Source organism: Poromitra crassiceps (genome assembly GCF_964638095.1).
Source record: "Poromitra crassiceps genome assembly, chromosome: 13".
NCBI lineage: Eukaryota > Metazoa > Chordata > Actinopteri > Beryciformes > Melamphaidae > Poromitra > Poromitra crassiceps.
The window spans coordinates 17,767,073-17,789,760 of record NC_139644.1 but is presented as its reverse complement, the minus strand read 5'-3'; the positions used below and the strand labels follow the sequence as shown (position 1 = coordinate 17,789,760).

General features: G+C 47.1%; 1 protein-coding gene across 2 annotated transcripts; it reads right to left on the bottom strand.

Moving 5' to 3' along the window:
- Window positions 1-231: 231 nt before the first annotated feature.
- s1pr2 (sphingosine-1-phosphate receptor 2) lies at window positions 232-21,830 on the bottom strand. Of its 2 annotated transcripts, XR_014553258.1 has the most exons (3): window positions 21,538-21,830; window positions 1,904-3,529; window positions 232-1,267 (listed from the first exon to the last, which is right to left on the bottom strand). XR_014553258.1 is itself a non-coding variant. In XM_083648818.1 (2 exons), the coding sequence occupies exon 2, from the start codon at window positions 3,335-3,337 to the stop codon at window positions 2,213-2,215; it is 1,125 nt and encodes a 374-aa protein (XP_083504944.1). In that variant the 5' UTR covers window positions 3,338-3,529; window positions 21,538-21,830; the 3' UTR covers window positions 232-2,212. The 2 variants fall into 2 exon arrangements, 1 of the variants encoding a protein (XP_083504944.1); XM_083648818.1 differs by having other exon boundaries at window positions 232-3,529.
- Between the last annotated feature and the right edge of the window lie 858 nt (window positions 21,831-22,688).

Sequence of the window (22,688 nt, the reverse complement as noted above, 5' to 3'; positions counted from 1 at the left end):
TTTCATGTTGAAGCGAGTGTTTTTCTGACCTTGTCAGAGCACGTTGGGATTAAATGCTGTTTTTCGATTACTTCTGCGATGTGGGCACAATAGGGAGGCATCTCAGGACCTGCAGATGAGCAACAGCTGCAAATTAAAGTGGGTAAGGTCACTACAGTTCATCCGTGCTATTCATTTGAAGTCATACTGTTGGCCAACTCAGTCACACAAGGTGGATTCTTTGTTGGTATTTCATTTATTTTATAAAAAGGAAATGCAATTAACAAAATGGGTATGTACCTATATTAGTGTTATTGTACCGATTTAACACAGGCAGCGTGCTACTGGACACACAAGGCTATTGCACACAAGACATTCCATACAATAACACACTTCATACATACTGTACATAGATACATACATACTTACAAACATACATAGTTATTCATATATTTATATATATAAAAAAAATCATACACAGTTAGGCAACACACTGAAGTGATAGGTACACAGATAAAAACACATCTCTATCTGAAAAACTTGGGGCGAGCAGATATCACCGAAGCTGCCAAAGTGCTTTTCAACATTTCTACTCGGCTGTGTAAATGTCAAAACCTGTACGAAGACATGGCGATGGCGAGAAGATTTATTAAGCGAGTATGTCTCCAGGAAGAAGGTTAGTCTAACCGTGAACAACAACAGGAACTGCTCTATAAAAAGCAGGACTTCCCATAGGTGCAGGAAGTGGTGCGTTATAGGTCTTCAGAGAATGAGTATGAAGCTGACCTCCCGTGAGGGACCTTTGAAACTGGATCTCTTTTATTTTGTAGAGGAAGTGAGGGGTTTGTGGAAAGATGGGACGCATTTACTCTAAACAGATCTGATTTCATACACCTAGCAAATTAAACCCGGGGACGTTCACAACAAGTTCTCGTTTGCGATGCTATTTTAAGACTTCACAGTGAGAGTGACCTACCCTGTTCATCCCACTCTCTGCACGTCAATGACACGATCATGCAAAACGATGATCAATAATACTGTCGATGGCGGAGCGCTTTGCCCCGAAACACTTCATACTTACATTCAGCCTCGTTTCCCCGAAAGCAAAGGCACAAACACAGAGAGCACATTGCCGCTACGCTGCTACAAGATTGTCAAGACAACAGTCCCATTCGTCAAAGGCTGCCGGACAGCTGTCGTCGAGTGAAATTTATCAGTGCCAACTCACTTCAGGAAATGTGCTTTCTGATTGGTCCTTCCTCTCAGGAAACTGTTAAGATACAAAAGACTACAGTAAAAGCAAGAGGGACAGATTATGAGGACAAATGGGGTGTTAACGATGAAGCTGGAATATATCATACACATTAACGCTTACAAATGAGTTAGAATTTCATGCATTAAATGTAAGCAGAGTACGTAAGTTTGTTGTAATGAAAGAGTTCTAAGCAAGGTTATATAGGGAGTATATAGCCCTATTTTTGTGGAGGGGCCACCCATTGTAATGGGGCTTATCTGGAGTGCAGCGTTGAGTGGGGTTGATCACTGCCTCCTGGCTCTGTACAGTAAGTATGAACAGTGAAGATGTAGGCTTAATGTATACAGTACATATCAATGGAGGAGATTTATGTGGTTAAGCCTTACAAAGGGCAACAGTCATTGGAGAGAAGGAGAGAAAAAAAACACAATGCCTACAAATCTACAGAGTGCAACTTTGCAAGCTTTGCATTGGCGCAGACCCAAAACATAACCATAACTTTGACTTTGACGTTATGTATTTGATGTTTATATTTTTGGCTTTTAATAGGGTTTTGCATGTATTAAAAAAAAAAGGCTGACAGGCATGTACAATGTACAATGGTACAAAAAAATTAACTGGCAAGAGTACCCATAAAAAAGCAATTTTCACATTTCTGAAAGGTCTCACCTACAATTGTGAGTTCATCGAATCAGTTCCCTCGAGAATGATTGTTTTCACACCCCTGCATGGGTGAATCCATTGAATGTCGATTGTGATCACACAATTTTGATTGTAAGGAGAGAAAGTCATAGGATGCGTCTTAACAGAGAGCTGTGTCCCAGATTCCCAGGTGTGCTCTCATTCTCGTCACATCTCTCTACCCGATCACACTTGTTCTATCATACACACAATCTTTTCTCTTTCTCTCTCTCTTTTACATGCGCTCTCTCGCTCTCTCACACACACACACAAGCGCACAGATGTTTCTACACCGCATCACACACAGGTGGTGCAATCGTGCATGATGGGGGTCGTCTGGTGTTCGTGTAGCTGTTTGTTGGTGCAGTGCTCCTGAGAGCTGGAGCTTTTTAGAGGCACCAGGCAGCGGTCAGTGGGGCGTCCGCTCTGCAGCAGCCCCCAGCAGCACAGCACGCGCAGGAACTCCTTCCTCATGTCCTTGCTGCGCAGCGTGTAGATCACCGGGTTCAGCGCCGAGTTCAGAGTGGCGAAGCCGAAAAAGACCTCCGCATTGGAGAGGATGGGGCAGGATTCCATCCTGCACGATGAGTCCAGGATGAGGATGGTAAAAGCGGGCAGCCAGCACATGATGAACACCCCCAGCACTATAGTGACAGTTTTCAAAAGGGCGTAGGCCGGGGAGTTGGTGGCTTCCTGGTGGCTGGAACGTACAATCAAATAGATCCTCACGTAGAGGATGACGATGGAGAGCAGTATGAGGCTGAAGATGGAGACTACAAACAGGATGTATTTCTTGGAGTAGAGAGGCAGTACGGCGGAACATTCCGAGAGGTTGTTGATGCAGTTCCAGCCGATGATGGGAAGTCCCCCGAGCAGGATGGAGGTGACCCAGCAAGCTCCTATCAGCAGGAACATGCGGCAGGTTTTGTTGGAGCCGTACACCTTGACCTTGGTGATGGCGATATAGCGCTCTATGGCTATAGCTAGCAAGCTTAAGACTGAGGCTGCCAGAGCGATGAACGCCGTGCCCTCCCGTATGAACCACTGCACTGGCACCAGGTCAAAGGTCCTTGGTCCTGACAAAAATATGTTGGCTATGTAGGCAGAGCCCGCCAGCAGGTCCGAAAACGCCAGGTTGCCGATGAAGAAGAACATGGCGGAGTGGAACTTCTTGTTGCGGCAGACGGCAATGAGAACGAGCAGATTCTCCAGGATGATGATGCTGCAGAGGACTACAATGACTACGTTGAGGGTAGTGACTCCTTTCTTGGACAAGGAGCGTTCCGTCACCTCCTGGGGAGTCATGTCCTTAGCAAAGGCATAGTAGGACTTGATCAGGGTAGTGTTGTAGTACTGGGAATACTTGCTCTTGCTCATGATGACGGGGTGGCAGAGCACGGCGGCTTTACGGCAAAGAGTCATTCACACGGCGTGGAGGAGAGCGTCTAGGCCGATAATCATTCCCTCTCCGGAAGAGACGGGGCGAGGGCGCAGGCTGACGGGGCGAGGGCGCAGGCTGACGGGGCGAGGGCGCAGGCTGATAGGGCGAGGGCGCAGGCTGGGAGGGAGGCTGCCTGTCCCACTGGCACGTCTCAGGGGTCTAGGGTGGGTCACCTGCACAAACACAAACACAAAGACATGGTTTGGGTTACTGACGGAGCAAAGGAAAAAGCTGTGTTACTGAAAAAGTAAAATACTGTCTTTGAAAAGCAACGCACTCCTCGGCTATCAGTGATCTTTTTTTAAAGCCTAGTCTTCTGGCTAAACAAAGTGTCCAGCCAAAGAGCTGTCATGCAGTTTGCTTTAAAGCACTCGGATGAAGTTGACCGTATGTTGGAAATATGGTGGGATGCTTGGAAACCACTGACCAGACGTGAAAAGAATGCTTTTGTTTGGTTAAGTGTGTACTCTGTTTCTTCATTATTGCGATGACAAAAAGTAGTGATGATCAACAGCTTCAAAAATCCTAAACCTTCACGTTAATGTCAGAGTTGCTCGAGGTGATCCAGCATACAGTATAACATAGATTCAAAATGGAGAGCTGGTATTTCCTTTGAATGTAAAGGAGCGAATGAAAAGGAAGTGAAGAAATGAATCACAGGACAAAAATGACTGTGTGGCCAGATGCTTGCAATACACAGCAGTCTCTGTGCCCATTTGTCTCGTCCCCAACTGAACCCACACACAGGCAGTCAGACAGTTGCGTTTTCAGACAGTCAAAGAGAGGAATAGAGAGTGAACAGGCATCGTACGTCACAGTTTCTACTTCAAGTTTTACTTTGTTGTGACAAATGCCACTTTCACTCGAGTAAAGTTTGGAAACGGGAGTAATCTTTGATTTGGTGTTTTTACTCGAATTGACACAGGAAGTGGCAGTTGGGGTGAAAAGATTCCCCCGCCTAGCACGATAAACGTAGAGAGATCACCTTTGGAAAGAATGACAAACGTAAGGCTGAGTGCTCGCGCTCAGACGAGAGCTGAGTTTCAGACTGAAGGCGACATTCCACAACCCAGTCCGAGCACTCGGCTGTCAACACATGGCATTGTTGTGTGGAGCAAACCATTCCACTCCACTGAGCTCCCTCTCTGACTGCAGCACAGCTCGTGGCTCAGCCAGACCTCTCCATCACAACAAAGCCGACAGCACATTAAACAGATACCTGAGAGGAGAGAGCTAGGAGCTTTCCTGACTTGTGGGGAAAAAGGCGTCGAGTAACACTTTACTTGAAGTGCATTGCAACGCATTACAAGCAGATTACCGCTATAAGCCCAAAGCAGGGATAAACTTTTCTTACAACAATCATCAGGCAAAGATCAGAGGGATTTCAAAAAATTACATTCAGTTTGATATCCCATCACGGTAACCCTTCATTTTACAGGTGCCAAACAAATTATGAACTATTTGTAATTAGACATGAACACCAAAGCTATTACACAGTAATTGATAGTTATACAATAACATTTTTGCATTTGTATGTAGTTACATGGTACAGGACCTGTAAAATGAAGCGATCTCTATTCAAATGTTCATCCTTTGTGTTACATTACTGCCTCCTTCTGGATTTATCCATCCACTTTTTCCCAACATCCTTGTGACATCATCAGTTGGGTAATTGTGCCGCTTCAAGTGTTACAAACACTTGTAGCCTACCTTAAATTAGCATTAGCACATTAGCATTTTATCGTACCAAATTTGATTTGAATACACACTCTATCTTAATTGTATGCAAATAATGCCCACAATCTTTGATCTACCAAAGCTGCCGTTTTTGAGTGTTGCACCCAAGCAAACAATGGGGCAAATGTGGCGTCAAATTACCCAGAGGACTCATATAAGGGAGGAACCTATAATAAAAGAAGCAAAACAAACTAAAATGGGCTGTAGCTGGTTGGGTGAAGACACAGGCGTGCCTCTGCCTGCTTCAACAAAGGAAAGTTGGAGGTTCTGGAAATCTAATTAGAGGTGGAGCTGGTGTCTTAAACCTGTCAAAGGTAACGGGATCCCTCAGCGGGCCGGCTCTGCTCCGCTGGTAATTCAACACTGATGCTTCCACTGCTTCTCTGTACAGCTAGGCTGGATCCAGCTCTCTACAGTACTTGGCCATTTCTTAGTGGGAACTGAACTTCTGCTCTGGTCTGCCGGGCTATCACTCAAAACCCCAGAGACTGAAAGATGGGGCAAGAGAGGGAGAGAGACAGGCAGAGAGAGAGAGAGAGAGAGGGGGGGGGGGGGGGGGAAGAGAGAGAGAGAGAGAGAGAGAGAGAGAGAGAGAAAGAGAGCATGCATGTGGAACGGCATCTGGACACAAAGGCAGGAATCTGAGACATCACTGTGATGCGAGAGCGTGGGCACACACACACACACACACACACACTCGCATACATACAAACACACAATGTAAAGATGCAATGTACACTGACAAATCTCTACACACACACCTAATTGTGCATAGTGGAAAGATAGACTGGTCTAGCATAGCAGTCCAGCTGCATACAAGCAGGTTCAGCACACAGCTGCCATTGGTCGGCGGTAATAAGCAGCACACTGTTTCCTCAGGCAGGAACAAAGAACAATAGTCTCCTTCAGTGTGGAGAGCGCCGCCCTTTGGGACAGAGCACGTCCACTGGGCTACTCCAACTGGATCATAGCTGGATCCCTTATCAGAACCGCTGCATCAGGACAGCCCCCCCCCCCCTGCCCCGCCCCCATCCATTTAGGTCCATTAAAAGAGGCAAATAGGGGGCTTGAGGCTGAGCACATGGTGCAGCTGCACCAGCATAATTACATCAGGTTGCATTATTGCAGTCTGTCATGATATTGTTAATGGAAGAGTCAGATAATCACATAATTCAGTCCAGCTCTTCCTCTCTATAGTCTCCAGTCTTCATTTACACCTGCTTTTTAAATGCGACCGACCTGTATCCGGATAGGTTATCTGGATAATGGTCCCATTTAAAAAGCAGGTGTAAATGGGGTGAAAGAGATCTGAACATAATGAGAGCCAGACTACCTCCAGATGTGGTCAGGAAGATGTGATCACACATCCTGATCACCATGCGTTTACACCTTGCATTAATATTAATATGCATTTTTTTCTTATCCAGATAACTTATCCGGACACAGGTCACGTTTAAAAGCCAGGTGTGGGGTGTTAGAGAGAAAAATACTGGTTTTAGCCTCCTTTCCTCCTATTCACTCTCTCTGTGTGTTTGTATAGGCAGCTCAAGGCCCCCTGTCACCATGGAGTCCTTGGCGTCTGTCGTCGAGGGATTTGACTGTGTGTGTATGTGAAACCTGATGGTCTGGTTTGCCCGCAGCACTGTCTCGTCCTGCTGCCCTGCCTGCTACCTGCTACCTGCCGTCCAGACGTTTCCACACTTGGTTGACAGGAGCGCCGTCTCTCTGCTCTGTAAACCCTCCCTCACGAGACACAAATGTGCCCTGCGTTCGACCCAGAAATCACTGTCATGCTTCCACAATAGGCATAATACATAATCTCATTGTTGAAGACTTTGTCACGCCATGTGGAACAGTGACTCCTTTCCTACCTGAGACAATGGTTTGGCAACCGAGTGAGACAATTGCTTTTGGCTGCGGCGAGACAACAGCAATGGCTTTGGAGGGTCATGGTGGATCAATGTGAAGTTGTACTGAGAAGTGGCGCTGGCTATAAAAGGGATTACAGGAAGTCGAATAAGGCAATATCCTCTCTCGATTTCAAAGCATAGACATGAGGGCGAGGGCATTGAGCACAGGAGAGTAAAAATTAGTAATCGCGAGACAGAGGAAGTCAAACTAGACAGAGAAATCATGATAGAGAAATCATGCTGAGTATATGAGTAAAAATGAGTGAGACAGAGGAAGTCAAACTAGACAGTCTCAGTTGGCGCCATGCGGCCAACTGAGACAGGAACCAGTCAGAAAGCCTATATGAGTCGTCTTGACCAAAAACCCTTTGATTATTTGAGAAATCATGATATAGGGGTGTCCCCACAATGCGATATTATCACGATACTTAAATCACAATACAAAAGCATTGCGATTTTAAAAACATTGCGATATGTTGTTGATTTGTTATAATTTTTCAACTGCAAATTATGTCCCCAAAGTAAAAGAAGAAGAAAAAAGAAAAAAAGAAAAAAAAGTCAACGTCTCTTTTATCTAATGAGATACATTTTCCACTCTGTTAATCTCATTTCAAAAATTTGTATTGCAGCAAAATGGGATTGTCAAACAGACAGACCGACCAAAACTGTCATAAGAACCTGTCATAAATGTTGCATGCACTTGACCATTTATATAATAAAATATTGCGATACTTGGCATTCGTGCAATACGATATATTGCCACACAAAATACTGTGATACTATGCTGTACCTACCACCCCCCCCCCCACCACACACACACACCCCTAGTGATACAGATTGTGGTGCATGCTCGCACGAAAACAAGCCGCCAAATACATTCTCCAGATGTGATGTGCGATTATGACCTCTCTGCCCACGGCCGCGGGAAAAAACTTCCCCTCACGACACCACAACTGTCCACAGAGGAGCCACATTTACTTTCAAATATCGGAAGAAGATTCACAACATGTGAAGTGGTGTCATGTATCAGAATCAGAATCAGAAACACTTTTATTGGCACAGTATGCAAGTTACATACGAGGAATTTGTCTTAGTAGCGTAGCGGTCACATCAATATAGAGATAAGAAGTAGGAAAGATAACTAAAGACAATCACAAAGTTGCAAGTGCAATCAAATCGAGTAAATATATACAATATGTACATGAGTGGAGAAGTGTTCCGTGGATAATAAATATGAATTTACGTTGAATTTACATGAGATTTACAGAGTTAAATAGGCGTTAAATAGGCAATGGATGTACATGAATTTACAGTCGGAGTTGAATAAGAGTTTACATTGAATGTACATGAAATTTACAGTCTAAGTTAAATAGGCATTAAATGTGCAGGGTATTTACATGAATTTACAGTCCCAGTTAAAAAGGCATTAAATTAGATATGAGTTACAGTTTTATGGGGGGGGGGTTCTTCACCTGAGTTTAGGAGGAGGTAGTGAGTTTGTGTGTGGGGGGGGGGTATTGTTGGTGATGTCCTTGGTGGAAGGGGTTTCCGGGCCTTGTTCGTGAGTCTGATGGCGGTTAGGAAGAAGCTGGTATTGTGGTGAGTGGTTCTAGTCTTGGCAGACCTCAGCCTCTTGCCGTGGGCTGGGGCAAAGGCTGCTGTGACCTACATGTATCTATCACACCACGCTGCTGTTTTCTATCTGTGTTTGTGTACTTTGCTACCGGTCGATCCCTACGTGACAAGTATGTTTTGTATTGTAATGTTGCAGGGGGTTTGAAAAATAAAAAGGCAAAAAAAGATGCGAAGTGATAGTTCTGAAAGCTGATCCTATTTCCTCCTATAATCCTGATAAGAGACAGAGTTCCTCTCTCCATCATGTGACTGATGGCTGCACAAAGGCCACAGGTGTTGTTTGGATTTCCCAGAAACACCAGATAAGCCCCAATTAGCAAAGCGCTTGCTCACAAAAAAACCAAGGCCCCCTTACAACACCTGCTACCTGTCACATTACACCCACACACAATGCCTCAACCTGGCTCCACTTTCTCTTGGGGGGGAAAGCACTTCAAACATGGCCAGAGCGCCTAAACCCTGACACAGCACGCATACCCACTTTCACACACACACACACACACACACACGCACACACACACGCACACGCACACGCACACACACACACACACACACACACACACACACACACACACACACACACACACACACACACACACACACACACACACACAGTCCCTCACAAACATTTTGGTTCAGATAAGGACGGGGATTAACCTTGTCTTTCGGACGTTTGCGGCTCATCTTGTTTGCGTTGTAACGCGTTTACAGTTTGTTTGCCTCGAAGAATCCCCCAGTATGTTGACTGTTGAGCAGGTTAGTGGCTGGCAACTTCCTGTGACACATCTCTCCCATCTGCCCGTCACACAGCATCAGAACGGCCCGGCCCGGCCCGGCCACATCATTATTAGCCACTTTCCACAGCAGGGCCGACGCGGGAAATGTCAGCAGTGTGGGATCAGAAAGGGCCACTTTGACTATTGGAAACTACAGACTGGCAAATCATCTCCGTTGGGAACGCAGTGTAATATGATGAAGTTGAAAGACAGAGATTGGTGACTTCCTGGACCCTTTTCGCAGACACCAGGCATTTCTTCTGCAGCGCAGAGTTCATCTTCCCTGGGCTTTTAGAGCAGTCACAGGGTTATTCATCATCGTGGATACACACAGATCATCTGCTGCTGTGATTTGTCCTTTCCTGTGCAGTTCCACCCTCCCCTTCATGGCAGTATTATGAGTGTTGTGTGCAAGTGAACTCTGGGAGAGTGCTGTGCTGTAACTGTCATGGGGATCGTTCCACACCTCCGCCTCTGGCCACCGGTTGACAGCCTCTGTAGCCGCTGCTAACACTGACACAGCTAGTGCAGAGCTGAGGCAGGAAGAGGAGTGTTGCAGGTGAGACGGCAGCTAATGATGCACTCCAGATGAATGCATGGATGGCTCTACTCTAACCACAAACTGACTCAGGTTCCTTTTTGTCTTATTTGCTTTGTTACCACATTATAACTGTCAGTTATTGTTCTGTCCAGGTTTTGTTCAGCCATCCTGATCCCAAGGTTGTTCAATCACAACCCCCCCATATTTTTCTGGGGGTGGGGGTGGGGGGGGGTGCTTTGTTTCTTTTTGGTTGGGCTGGTTTTGCTCGGCAAAGCTGGATAGGTTGGGTTAGGTAGGCCTGTTATGTCTTCCAGCTATTTTGTGTCTTGTGCGCTTTGTTCTGTTCCCTTGTGATTAAGTCCTTTGAGACTTGCTTTTGTGTTGAAGGGCTGTATAAAGAAACCTGACTTGACTTGATATTTATGTGCAGGCTTACCATCAAAGTTAAACAAGAGCTTAGATCTGTGATTGATTGCGTAGACTCTACGCAATCCCAAAAGCCCACGCACGCACACAATGTACTGCACACACTCTAGGCTGTAGTAGAGCAATAGAGTAGAGTGCGTGCGTGGGCTTTTGGGGGGAATCTCCCCTCTGTCAGACAGACAGACAGACAGACAGAAAGTCTCCTCAAAGCCACCACAACCTTTCACTACTGCTACCAGAACAACATTTTCAATTTTTTTTCACAAGTAGGCTATAGTTTATCAGTTGTGACGCAGCTTCTCATCCCTACTCCGCCGGCTAACGCTCCTCCAAGCCTTCACAAGTCACTGCACAGAAAGACGCAGGCCCGTTAAGGCAGGCCTTTCTGCAGCGAGCAGCCCCACGCAGCCACATTGTGCAACAAGCATGGAAAACCCAGGCACAGACACACGGTGATGTCAGCAGGTGGCTGCAGTGTGTCTCTGCCTGTCCAATCCATCACTGCGCCGCAGGGCGCCATCTCTTTCCACACGCGCACATTGATCGCACAGTCAATTCCCAGGGGAAAAGCATTAATGTCCCGAGGGCGACTGTCACCAGGCCAGGGGAGACGTTTTCCTACTGCTGCTGTGGCACGACTGAGCTGTGACCTATAGTGCTTATAATGACCTTGGTCTGTCACGGCACGGACCAACTCCAAGTCACACAGGGAATCTCTGCAATGGCCACTGGGCACTAACTATACGAAGTGCCTGAAGCCTGACGTTTAAATGCACCCAGGAGGACGGTCTTTCAGTCAGGAGTTTATCTCTGAGCCAATAGGAAAAGGCCAGAGCAGCGATCCTCTCCACTGTTATCTCTGCTACATGCCTCGCTGCCGACAAGCATGCTGATAACACTGACGGCAAAAACAAAGACGATAAAGAAAATACAGTGGACACAGAAACAACACCCAGGCGTGTTTAGCGTCAGCCGGGAACTATAAGCACCAAGCATCAGCAGCCGCATCTACCATAGTGCTGCTCGCTAGCTTTTAGATTTTTTTTCAAGATTTTTTTTCAAGATTTTTTTATTTTTTTATTTTTTTTTATTGTCACTCCATGGTACAAGTATCACGTGTGAAATTCGTGTGCTGTGGACTCCGTTTACAACATAGTACAAATATAGCAGGGCATATTAGTGCAAAAAAACAACAAGAGACACAACAAGCAATAAGGCAGTATAGTGATAAGACAAGTCAGAGACAGTGGCATATTCACTGCACATAGGTGCACATGTCATGTGCACCTGTGGTCTTTACCCAAACAAAGACTAAACGCAATAGCCACACTGTCGCCTCATTGAGTAAGATATTCACCGTTCAGTTTCACAGGCTGTGAGGAAGTTGTGAGGAAGTCTTACGGCCAGTCATGGTTACATAAACTCAAATCACTCAATTCAGATTTAACGGCGCTCCTAGCTGTGTTTTCTTTTGCCATGGACAGTCAGTCAACTCTGAAGAATTCTACTGCAAATGCAATCAGTAATCTAGACACACCACTTTGGTATCTATGCACCATCGCCTCGATATTCACAACTGTTGACTGATCGTTTCATAAACAAAGGAAATGGGAGCAGTAAAATCTTGGAGAGAGAGAGAGAGAGAGAGAGAGAGATGGAGACAGAGAGTGAGAGAGAGAGAGAGAGGGGGGGGCTGACACATTCTGGCAGAGATATCACTCAGGGGGCAGACGCGTGGGCCACGGACGGAGGCGTGCAGCAAAGGAAGGAAAAGAAGAAACACCACCTTAGACCGTAATCACCTGCAGAATGATAATAACATGGGTTCGGAGGGGAAGTACGGACAGGAGGGAAGAGAGCCTGTCTTGCACTGTGTGACTTGCAGTCTCAAGACACAGCACAGAGACGGGAGATATGAGATGGGGGCCTGCCGCCTGCAGTATCTCACAGTTTGAAGCTTGGAGAGGAATTCAACTGGGGAGAACGGCCCATTTGACAGAAAAAAAAAACTTGGCTAAAATATATCTCTGTTGTTCCTTTGTATAATCTTGCCAAACCATGTCCCAGACAAACACAATTAACTCACATTCCTTTTAGTATTTACAAAAAAAAGTTATTCTGTTACAATTTTGCATCGGTGTCATTTATGTGATAAAATAATTGCAGCATTAAAACGAAAGGGAAAGAGCGAAAGCAGACAGTTCCTTTTTTATTCACAGACAGATTAAACAGTCATATTTTTCCCACTGCCGCTTCTCACTCTACTAGTATATTTTTAACTCCAAAAGCATACCTTCCCCTCTCTCTCTCTTCCGTTATTATGGTAATGTCGCACAGTCACGCTTCGTTAAAAACCTTGTTGAAGCCGTGAGATATTATATGCAGGGAGTGGGTGTCCCCAATGCGTGGGGTTTAATCGCGTAATTAGGGATTACCCTTTCGCTCGTCAAACGTTGACAGTTTGGGTACAGCCTCTTCGGAGGAGTCTATCGTCTGTCAACACAGTTCAGTCAAGAAGAGCACAACTGTTTTCACTGCATGTTTCTTGGTCACTCTCTCTCTCCAGCTCTGTCCCTCTACTCTCTCGCTCAGTCCGTCTCTGAGAGTTTGTCATGTTTTATTTGTGGCAGTTGTTCATGCACTGCAGAGAGAGGAAGACAAGAGACAAGAGTTGTGGAAAGACGGGCATCACAGAGGCTCCGGAGCAGCAGCCCGCATGACCGGCGGACCCCCCTCCCCAAGCCCCCACAGTTTTTGCCCCATGGGGAGGGGCCGACGGCCTCAGAGGCAATTACTGTAATACATTTACCCTCAGACTGTTCCTGTCAACTGAAGGCACAGAGTTATAAATTATTCATGTTCCTATATTGCTCGATTTTGCATATTTCCCTTTTCATGCTGGTCTCTGATTTGCAGAGAGCCACGTCTTCCTCACTCCAACTCCCCCCTCCTCTCCTCATATATTTTAAGCGTCACCACAGAGATCAAAAGAGGAGGCCACAAAGAAGTGATTAAGAACACATCAAGAAGGATTTATTTAGCGCACATCTGGAGCAAGACGTGTTCTTTTAGTGCCTATTAAAGACTTCATTACAGCACATTGTGCAATCAGCTCTCGACTAAAGGAACTCTGCAGCTGCGCTTCGAGAAACGACTCTCTCAGAAATGGGGCTTTCTCCTCCATTCACGTGGAGCAAAGTGAGCTTTGTTTTATGGACCTTTTCTGATTTAGAAGGGGGGGAAATCGTAACTTTGAAAATAGTACCTTCATGGGCACATTTGTGTATTTATTTCAACGGATACTTGAAGAACGAAGCTTTACATGTGAGGTTCAAACTGTCCTGAGCGCCAATATAGCTCTCAGGATGTACAAGCTCACGATGGATGCACTATTCTCAGAATGCACGCTTTGCAACAAACAGCGGTAAACCACACGCAGAAAGACTAGAAGAGGCTGATGTGCATTTGAGGCTGGGCTGCACGATTATGGTCAAAATTATATTGACACGTGCATCCTGGTAGCTCACCTGATAGCATGCATACCACCGAAGGCTCGGTCAAAAATGCCCCAAGAAATCTCAGAATGGCCCTAATGCCCCAAAATATTTTTTTAATTTCCTACACTGTGGTCAATGACCAAAGCAGAATGGGAAACATTGAATGCATTTGAACGGAAGTGTATTACGAGGCTCTTCTCAAAGGATGGCATGCAACTCTATTTCCAATCGAAGTTGGCTGCCGTGGTTTCCCAGCAACATCCGTGCGCTATTTCTTACAGAAGGTTGGCCTGGAACCCAAACAACTGAAGAAAGCCACAAGGGAGATAGCCATGGCAGCTGAGACCAGCTCAAGATGGGTGTGGCTGACTAGAGCTCGCAGTTGGAACCCTTCTGCAGGCGAAGGTTAATCTTCGCAGCCCCACTCAGGCGAGGCGTACAGGCTAAGGGGCGAAACGCTGGTGACCCTGAGATACCTGCTGAGGATGTAGAAGGGTTTCCAACAATGTGAATGCTCTGACCACACTCCCACCAAGGAATACCACCGTGAGGACAACATATCGTAGCTCCTGCAGTTTCTGCTTGTAGCAAAGCATCTTTGATGTTTACTTCACCTGTATACTCAAAGTGGTGATGAGGGATCAAATAGGAAGAAGAAGGTGGAAGTGGTTGGGACATACTGAGAATGCGAGAGAGTGACGACTGCCGAATAGCTATTACATGGACACCAGCAGGAAGGAGAAGACATGGAAGCCCGAAAAGCAGCGGGAGACGAATGGTTGAGGAGGAGAGAGGAGTCTTTGGATGGAAAAGCTGGGCCGAGGCTCGAGAGAGAAGAGTGGAAACGATCCATTGTAGCCCGATGCGACAGTTGGCATGAGATATGTTTGCATATCTCTAATTTGAGATATGCATGTCTCCAGGTGGACTGGTGTTAAATGCAGAATCAGCAGGCACAGTGTACACCGGCTGTCATGCATCAGATGTGGCTGATCTGGATCAGGAACATCAAGTCTGGCTGGTCTGAATCAGGAACATCGAGTCTGACCCGACATTGGCCAGGACGGGTCGGAAGGCTGAGGTGGGCTTGATTCAAGTTTCAGCAGCCCTGCCTCCCACTCACACCTTCCCATGTTGTTGTCAGGAACAATGAGCTGTTCCCCTGTAATGAATGGCTTTGAACCTTCATTCAGGTCTCCTTTGTCCCCCGCTCTCTGCTCCTATTCTACTGTGTCGCTAGACCTTGGACTCCACCCCATCTCATGTTCTGTTGCCTGCTTGTTATATTGTCAGGGTGCCGTGAGAGAGCATGTGATTACGTGTTGCATGTCATGCCAATGGGAGCGAGACATCACAACAAGTAGGCTATTTTTGTGTGTCGGGATAGCGAGGATAGGCTTGCTGTGACTGCCAAACTTTATGCTGGTTCCACTTTAGCTGTGTTTTTGAACACATTAAAACCACCAGCAGACATGACAACAAACACGCCAGACAGCAGCGGTACAGAGGAGGAGAGGAGGAGAGGAGGAGGAGGAGAGGAGAAGGTGCTGACGACAAAGCAAAGATAAGAATTGCACAATGGAAAATGATATCATCTACAGAAGCCAACACACGGGGGCACAAAGCCGCTCTGATTGCTTCTGCCCACCACCGATAAGATGATGAATTGGTGGAGGGCCTCCATCTCTCCGCAGAGTCTGGCATAAAAAAAAACAGCTCCAGACTGCGCTGGCGAACACAGAGCCATTAAACAGGGCTCTGTTGTTGGAGGAAAAACATGGTTGCCTGGAGAGGGAATATTGTTGTGTCCACACAGTCCGCAGTGGATTTCACGCATGGGCATTTTGCACAGATTTATAATTTCTTGCTTAAACAGAGCAGATCTCTTGGAGAGAGAAAAAAAAACACATGATGTCAACATCCATAGGCTCCTCTGACACAAAGATCTCCTAACCCCTATATATAGATGGCAACCTATTTGTGCAGGACCAACATAGTCAGAACCTGCATTTTAAAGACCACATACAACGAGCGTGCTGCATGGAAAGAGACCCGGGGGCATTCAGAGTTACAGGGTTTTGGAGGGATACTATGTCTATTTTATTTCCTGGCACCGTCACATGCATAAAAATCTTTATAAGCAAAGGCCCCCACAGTAAATCATGTAGGCTCCTCTGTAACTCTGTTGAGCCAGCTGCACGATTTGGGTAGAGTCGCCTGCCAACTGGGGATTTTGTGCAATGTAACAAACAGGTCAGAAAATACCGTTGCTGTGCTGTGGTGCAGCCAGCTTTGCAGCCAGACAACTGCTACTTGACTTTGACCCAGACGGAGCTCTCAAATGGCCCTGTTTGAGCAGTTGTCATATCTGGTTAAAACAAACAGCACCCACTTCCACTCTGTCTGTGTGCTCAAATGAAGCTGTCTGAACTCCATCATGACCCGGCCTGTGTTTGGCTGGAAGTCAATGCCTTCATGTCGGAGCTCAAACTCAGAACGTTGGGAGGGTAAACAACCACACAGCTACGCAAGTCTGGCATGACAGGCCATCACGGCCCGCTCATCCGTCTCACTTTTGAAGATCGTCACTCATTAGGTCATGTGACGTAGCTCGTTAGCCGGAGAGACTGAAGTTCCAAACTAAATAAACAGCTTCAGCAGGCCCCTCACTCTTTTAAGCTCTCGCTGGCTGCTTCAGCAGGCCCCTCACTCCTTTAAGCTCTCGCTGGCTGCACGGGGGCGATCCAAAATCCAACAAGACCGTCTCCAGCTTATTTTCTCCCTACTTCTGATTTAGTGGAGGGGGGGCTTGCTGAAGTAATGCCGGTGAGCTTTCCAGCTGCACAAACAAAGCGGAGAGGACAACAATGGCTGCCAGGAGAGAAGAAGGAAGAGGAGAGCGAGGAGGAGGAGGAGGAGGAGGAGGAGGAGGAGGAGGAGGAGGTCCCAAAATCCACGGCATCTTCATGTGCACCTCCTGCTCCAAGATCAGTGCACTGCAGAGTGAGTGGCGGGATTGACCAGACCGATGTCAGAAAACCACGACATGACCACATTGATTAAGCAGGCCACTAGAGCAGGCAGCAAGAGTGCATTCCCCTCTGATCCATAAATCACCGTGCAGAACCTACAGAAGAGTCTGCAGAGTGCTGCTGCTGCTGCTGCTGGTCGTCCAAAGCCACAGCCCGAAACCAAAAACCTGCTGTTTGTTCTAATTCCCCTTGTCACTGTTTGTGAAAGATGCACGGTGTAACGAGTAGAACGTTCGTGCCTGTGGTGTGTGTGCATGCACCATGAATAATGCCATTTGGAGCTATAAAGAAAAAAGCATTTTCAGCATGATTACCAGCTGGCGGCATGTTGGAACAAGGACTGGTCTATGCTTAAAATGTGATGTGCAGAACGTACGTCCTTATCACAACCGCACATAACCATTTGAACAAGCCATAACACCCCCCCCCCACACACACACACACGACCCACACACACACACACACACACACACACGACACACACACACACGACACACACACACACACACACACACACACACACACACACACACACACACACACACACGGTCTTGCACTCGCTGCTACCACCACCAGAAAGTCTTCAGGAAATCCTGGCATGCTGGTACAAGCATTAGCGCCTGGCCATGGGGGGTCTTCTATCGAGTTTGTCTAAGACCATGAAGAGCGAAAAAGCCATGTAACAGGAGCCTTTAAAGCTCATGGATTCTTTCGTGGAAGGGCAAAAACATTCTCCTAAAATAGTCCCTCTCTCTCCACCAAATATCAACTTATGTAAATATTTATGAAATAGCGTCTTCTTGCACGGCAGATTATGTTTTGAAAAAGAGACAGGATGTGTGTTTGCACGTGTGTGTGTGGGTGAGAGAGAGAGTGTGTACGTGTGTGTGTGTGTGTGTGTGTGTGTGTGTGTGTGTGTGTGTGTGTGTGTGTGTGTGTGTGTGTGAATGCGAGCGAGTGTGTACATGTGTGTCTCTGTACCTGCTCCCAAAGAGCAGGCCAAGACTTTACTGGCTGTGCTCCGTCTTGCTTACAGATAGGGGATGGGAAAAGGCCATATTTATTCCTCTGATCCTAGACACGCCCAGTTCTTGGCGGTGAATCAGAAAGCTCCATGCTGTCGGCGGCTGTATGTTGCGACTTGTGCTTCGGCAGCTTGCGAACAGAAGGCGTTTATTTTGCTCCAGCTGCCACACCCAAGGAAAGTGTTTTTCAGGCAACCGGGAAGCAGTGAGTACCAGCTCAAACTGTGCGCCTGCACAGCCCAGATGGCTGTGTCACCACAGAGCACTATTAATATCACAGAGGGAAACCCACATGCAATGTCTACAAGTACATTATATACGCATTGTCCTCCGTGTTCTTCCAAGGCACCTATTCTGCTTTGGGAGTCATGTGTTGACCTCTGACCTCTGCCTGGTTTCATTTAACCAGGTAGAAGAAGCCGGGACGCCTCTGGCTGCTCTCTCCTGTTCGCGTCTCTGATCTCTCGGTGTGTTTACTCTTCCGATATGGCTGACTTAAAGTGGTGTGTGCAGACAACAAAAGACAAGTCGCTCTCCCTGAGGAGAAACCTTCCCACTGCTTCCTATTAAAGTGGCCTCTCCCAGGCCGGGGCTGAAACTCGAGCATCCTTTGGGGATCGCCCCACCCACTCCCAACGCGTCCCCGCCTTCAACCCCCTAGTGACCTGTCCCCTACACCCCCCCCCCCCCCCCCCCCCAAAAAAATCCCACACGTCCAGTTCCCACCGCTGAATTACCATTTATTTATTTATCTATCCATTCACTCATACGTCTATTTATTTATTTCCCCCATCTATTTGTCTTCATTTCTCACGCTACAATGCGCCTTCCCCCCCGCGCGCGCCTTCCCCCGGCACTGCTCATTGAGAAGGCTGCGGGTCTGATTACAGCAGTGATCCTGGGCGACATGGGCGGTATAGGACCGGGCTACTGAGCACATAGTGAGCTGGGTGGGCATGATGTCATGCCCTGCTGAACTGGGCCCATCTCCCTGCGCTCTGACATAATGGATTTTAAAGTCCCTCTATATAGACTGCTAAGACCAATAACATGTGTGTGCCAGAGTCCTGTGACTCCCTTTTAGTCTCTAAAAGGGGTTATTTGTTGAGCCGAGCGAGCGTGTGCCATGGAGCTGTTCCGGAGTGTCTGGCCAAGGCCCATGGGGTCACTCTCGCCCGGGCCAAGGGCGAGTGTGTGAACGCGTGTGTGAAGAAGGCAGCCTGGCAGCAGTCGGGGGGGGGGGGGGGGGGGGATGGGGGGGGGGGGGGGGGGTTGATGGTGGTGTGGCGGGTTTTGTTCGGGGGTAATGAGCCGTGCGGTCACATGGGCCCAACGCAGACGGCAGGCCCGGCTGTACCATGTCCTGTCTCCAGCCGCTCGGCTGCTTGCTGCAAGTCGGCCTTTTTTATTTACAGTAGGGGTGGGAATCATGAGCGTCCCCAGGATTACATTTTTATCATGATACTTGAGTCACGATACAATATTATTGCAATATATTGCGATTTATTACTTTTTTCAACTGCAGATTATGTCCCCCAAAGGAAAAAAAAACTTTGTCAACATGTCAACGTTTTATCTAATGAGACAAAGTTTCCAGATCGGTCATCTCACTTCAATCATTTCTATTGCAGCAAAATGGGATTGTCAAGCAGACAGAGTGATCAACACGGTCATAAATGTTGCATGCACCTGACAATTTACATCATAAAATATCGCGATACTTGGCATTCGTGCGATACGATATATTGCCGCACAAAATATCGTGATATGCTAGCCTGAGTAAACCCAGCCTTCAACGTGACATCACAGGCTATGCCTGTAGCATAAGTTTCGGTGACTGATAGCACATAGAGGTCACGTGGAGGCTGGGTTTACCAGCGATATGCTGTATCGATCCCCCTCCCACCCCCTAATGCTGAGAGAGTCAGTCTTTTTTGTATTTACACCCAGCAGCAGCAGCACCTGAGTCCATAAGCAGGCGTCCACACCCCAAACAAGTCGCGGCGGTCTCTCAACACCCGCATCAATGAACCTGCTGACAGGGCCTTCAACACCCGATACTCAGTCTTCTCCTGCTGCGACTGACCATGCTTCCTCTTCGCATGATGTTATCACAGAGAGATGTTTGCTTGGCTTTATTGGCTCGGCTTTGTGGCTCGCTCCCGAATGCATTTGAGAGTTGGGTTTCTCGCCCTGTAGCCGCTGGCGGTCCTCGAGATAATGTCTTCTTCGCAAGCTTTTAGCCTTTCAGACCGCCCGCTAATGAGCTCCACACCGTGGAGACTGAGGCGGACCAACCACAGGATAGTGGATGATGGATTGAGGGGTTTATCTGGGCAATAAACACTAGTTCCTCAACCTTATCATCTTATCTCACTGTGGTTGAGGATTCCCCAACAACAGGGTGCTTCAGGACTGGACTACTGACACCATGGGATGTATCCCTCTCCCCAGGGTTTGCAAATACAAGGAAACGCCATGTGCTGTTTTGTCAGTAGTGCCTGATAGTGATAAGGCCATTGAACCAAAAAGGCTCAGACAGCTTGACATTTAACTCCGGTTTATATACACAGCATATGTCTAGTAGTCTTTAGTAGACTTGTCTACATGTAGGCTATTGTAGAGTGCAAGTGTATTCAAATTGATATTCTATTCTACTAACCTTAATTCTCTGACAACAAAAGTCTGGTAACACAAAGTGCATGTTAAATCTCTCTGTGCTGCATCCCTCTGGGGGAGCCTAGACCCAAACCCCATGAGATTAACTCCGGTAGATGGGGATAATGGGGGCTTTTGTCTTATTAATACATCCTTTCAATACAATGCCTTCTTTAGAGTGACGGATGAACAAGCCTCAACAACATCGGAGGGGTCTGAGAGGAGAGGAAGGGGGGGGGGGCGCACAGCAGGCCTCGCAACGGCTCCAAGCAGCGGCGGAGGCCCCTGCCAGGACGCGCCGGGGGTCGGGGGCGCACACAGCCCGGCGCAGCCTCCAATATAAAGACTACACACGATGCAGCATACTTCACTGACCCCCAACAAACCCACAGCCACAGCTCTGCGTGTTAATATATAGCCTAACACAATGCAACGTTATTCATTAATATAGTCGGTGTTTAACAAACACAGCTGTCACACGGGATCTCTCACGTATGGGCTGCTGCTGCTGCTTTCTGCTTGTGCCAACTGGTCTGTTAATGCACTAATGCACGCGATGGCAATAATGCAAGGAAGGGCTGTAAGTCAATCACATATTTTTGAGATAGTGTTACAGCATGTCATTCTCGACGCGTTTGAACTTTGAAGTGACTGCTGATCGCCGTGCAATTCATCGTACAGATTGATACTACGGTGCTGGGCTTGAATATGAGCCGATGAGCAGTCGCCGATGGTGCACAACTGCACACTGTAGCCTAAATAAAACGTGTTCGTTAATTAGGTGCTAGGCTACTACTGCGCGTAAAAGTAAGTATTCTACGTGCAATTCCATTATTACGCATTCGACGTTGATCGTCTTTCGTGAGGCTGCAGCACATGCAGCCTAGACATGCACACACTCGTTATTTCACCAACATTATTTTGAGTACCATATCATTACTCACCCCATGAGAGATATTGTCGAGCGCAGCGAAAAGACGCCCCGGTTGCTATTTGTCTCCAAATGTCCTAACATGTGGATACCAGTTTCCAAATGCTGCGTCAAAGTTCAGAGCTTTCCTCTTGGGGCGAGATGGGACAACAAGCAACGATGACAATCACAACTTTGGTGGAGGATGAAACGGCGTGCCTCGTGTAGTCCTTGATGTTGGTAAATCCATGCCGGACTGGGAATCCGGACGCAAACCTTGGTTTAAATGTGCTTTAAAGTCTTTTCGTAGAGATCATACTTTCCCCTTTGTCGCTGTAATCCAACAGTCCGTCTGTGATGGTACTGCTGCTCAACTCTCTCTGGGTACAGCAGCCGCCCCCACGACCTACTGAGCGTCACCGCGCGCACAATACGCGCGGTCTCTCTCTCTCTCTCTCTCTCTCTCTCTCTCTCTCTCTCTCTCTCTCTCTCTCTCTCTCTCTCTCTCTCTCTCTCTCTCTCTCTCTCTCTCTCTCTCTCACACACACACACACACACACACACCCACACACACACACACACACACACACACACACACACACACACACACACACACACACACACACACACGCATGCACGCACACACACGCACAGAGTCACAGACAGACAGATGGAGAAACTTTGGAAACGTCATATGTCCATAGTGTCTCAATATCGAAATAATAAATAATAATGAGAAAAATAGAAATGATGATGATGATGATGCGGATTTGTGTGCACTAATTAGGCTAATATGAAGCCCCCCCCCCCCCCCCCCCCCGCAGGGCAATTTTCCTGCACTCTTAAGCCTACAAATGAAGTCCAGATGTTGTCATCCTGTTCCACCTCCTCACTTCCTCTCTCCTTGCAGATCCCAGCATGAAGCAGAGTCCACATTTGACTCATCTTCAGTGTTGGGCAGGAAAGTAAAGTAAAGTAAGGCATTTCTGTAATTGTATTACTTTGCCACACTAGTAATGTAAGGGATTACAATGACCAAAAAAGTAATTATATTACAGTTACTAATCCAAGTAAATTCAAATTACTAAGTACTTTCTTTAGGAGCAATCAGTAACTAATTACATTTCCAGAGTAACTTGCCCAACACTGCTGATCTTGGCTGAGTTTCTCTTGAGAGCCTTGACC

Coding starts and splice junctions, on each gene's coding strand:
- s1pr2 (XM_083648818.1), bottom strand. CDS start 3,337: ATGACTCTTTGCCGTAAAGCCGCCGTGCTCTGCCACCCCGTCATCATG.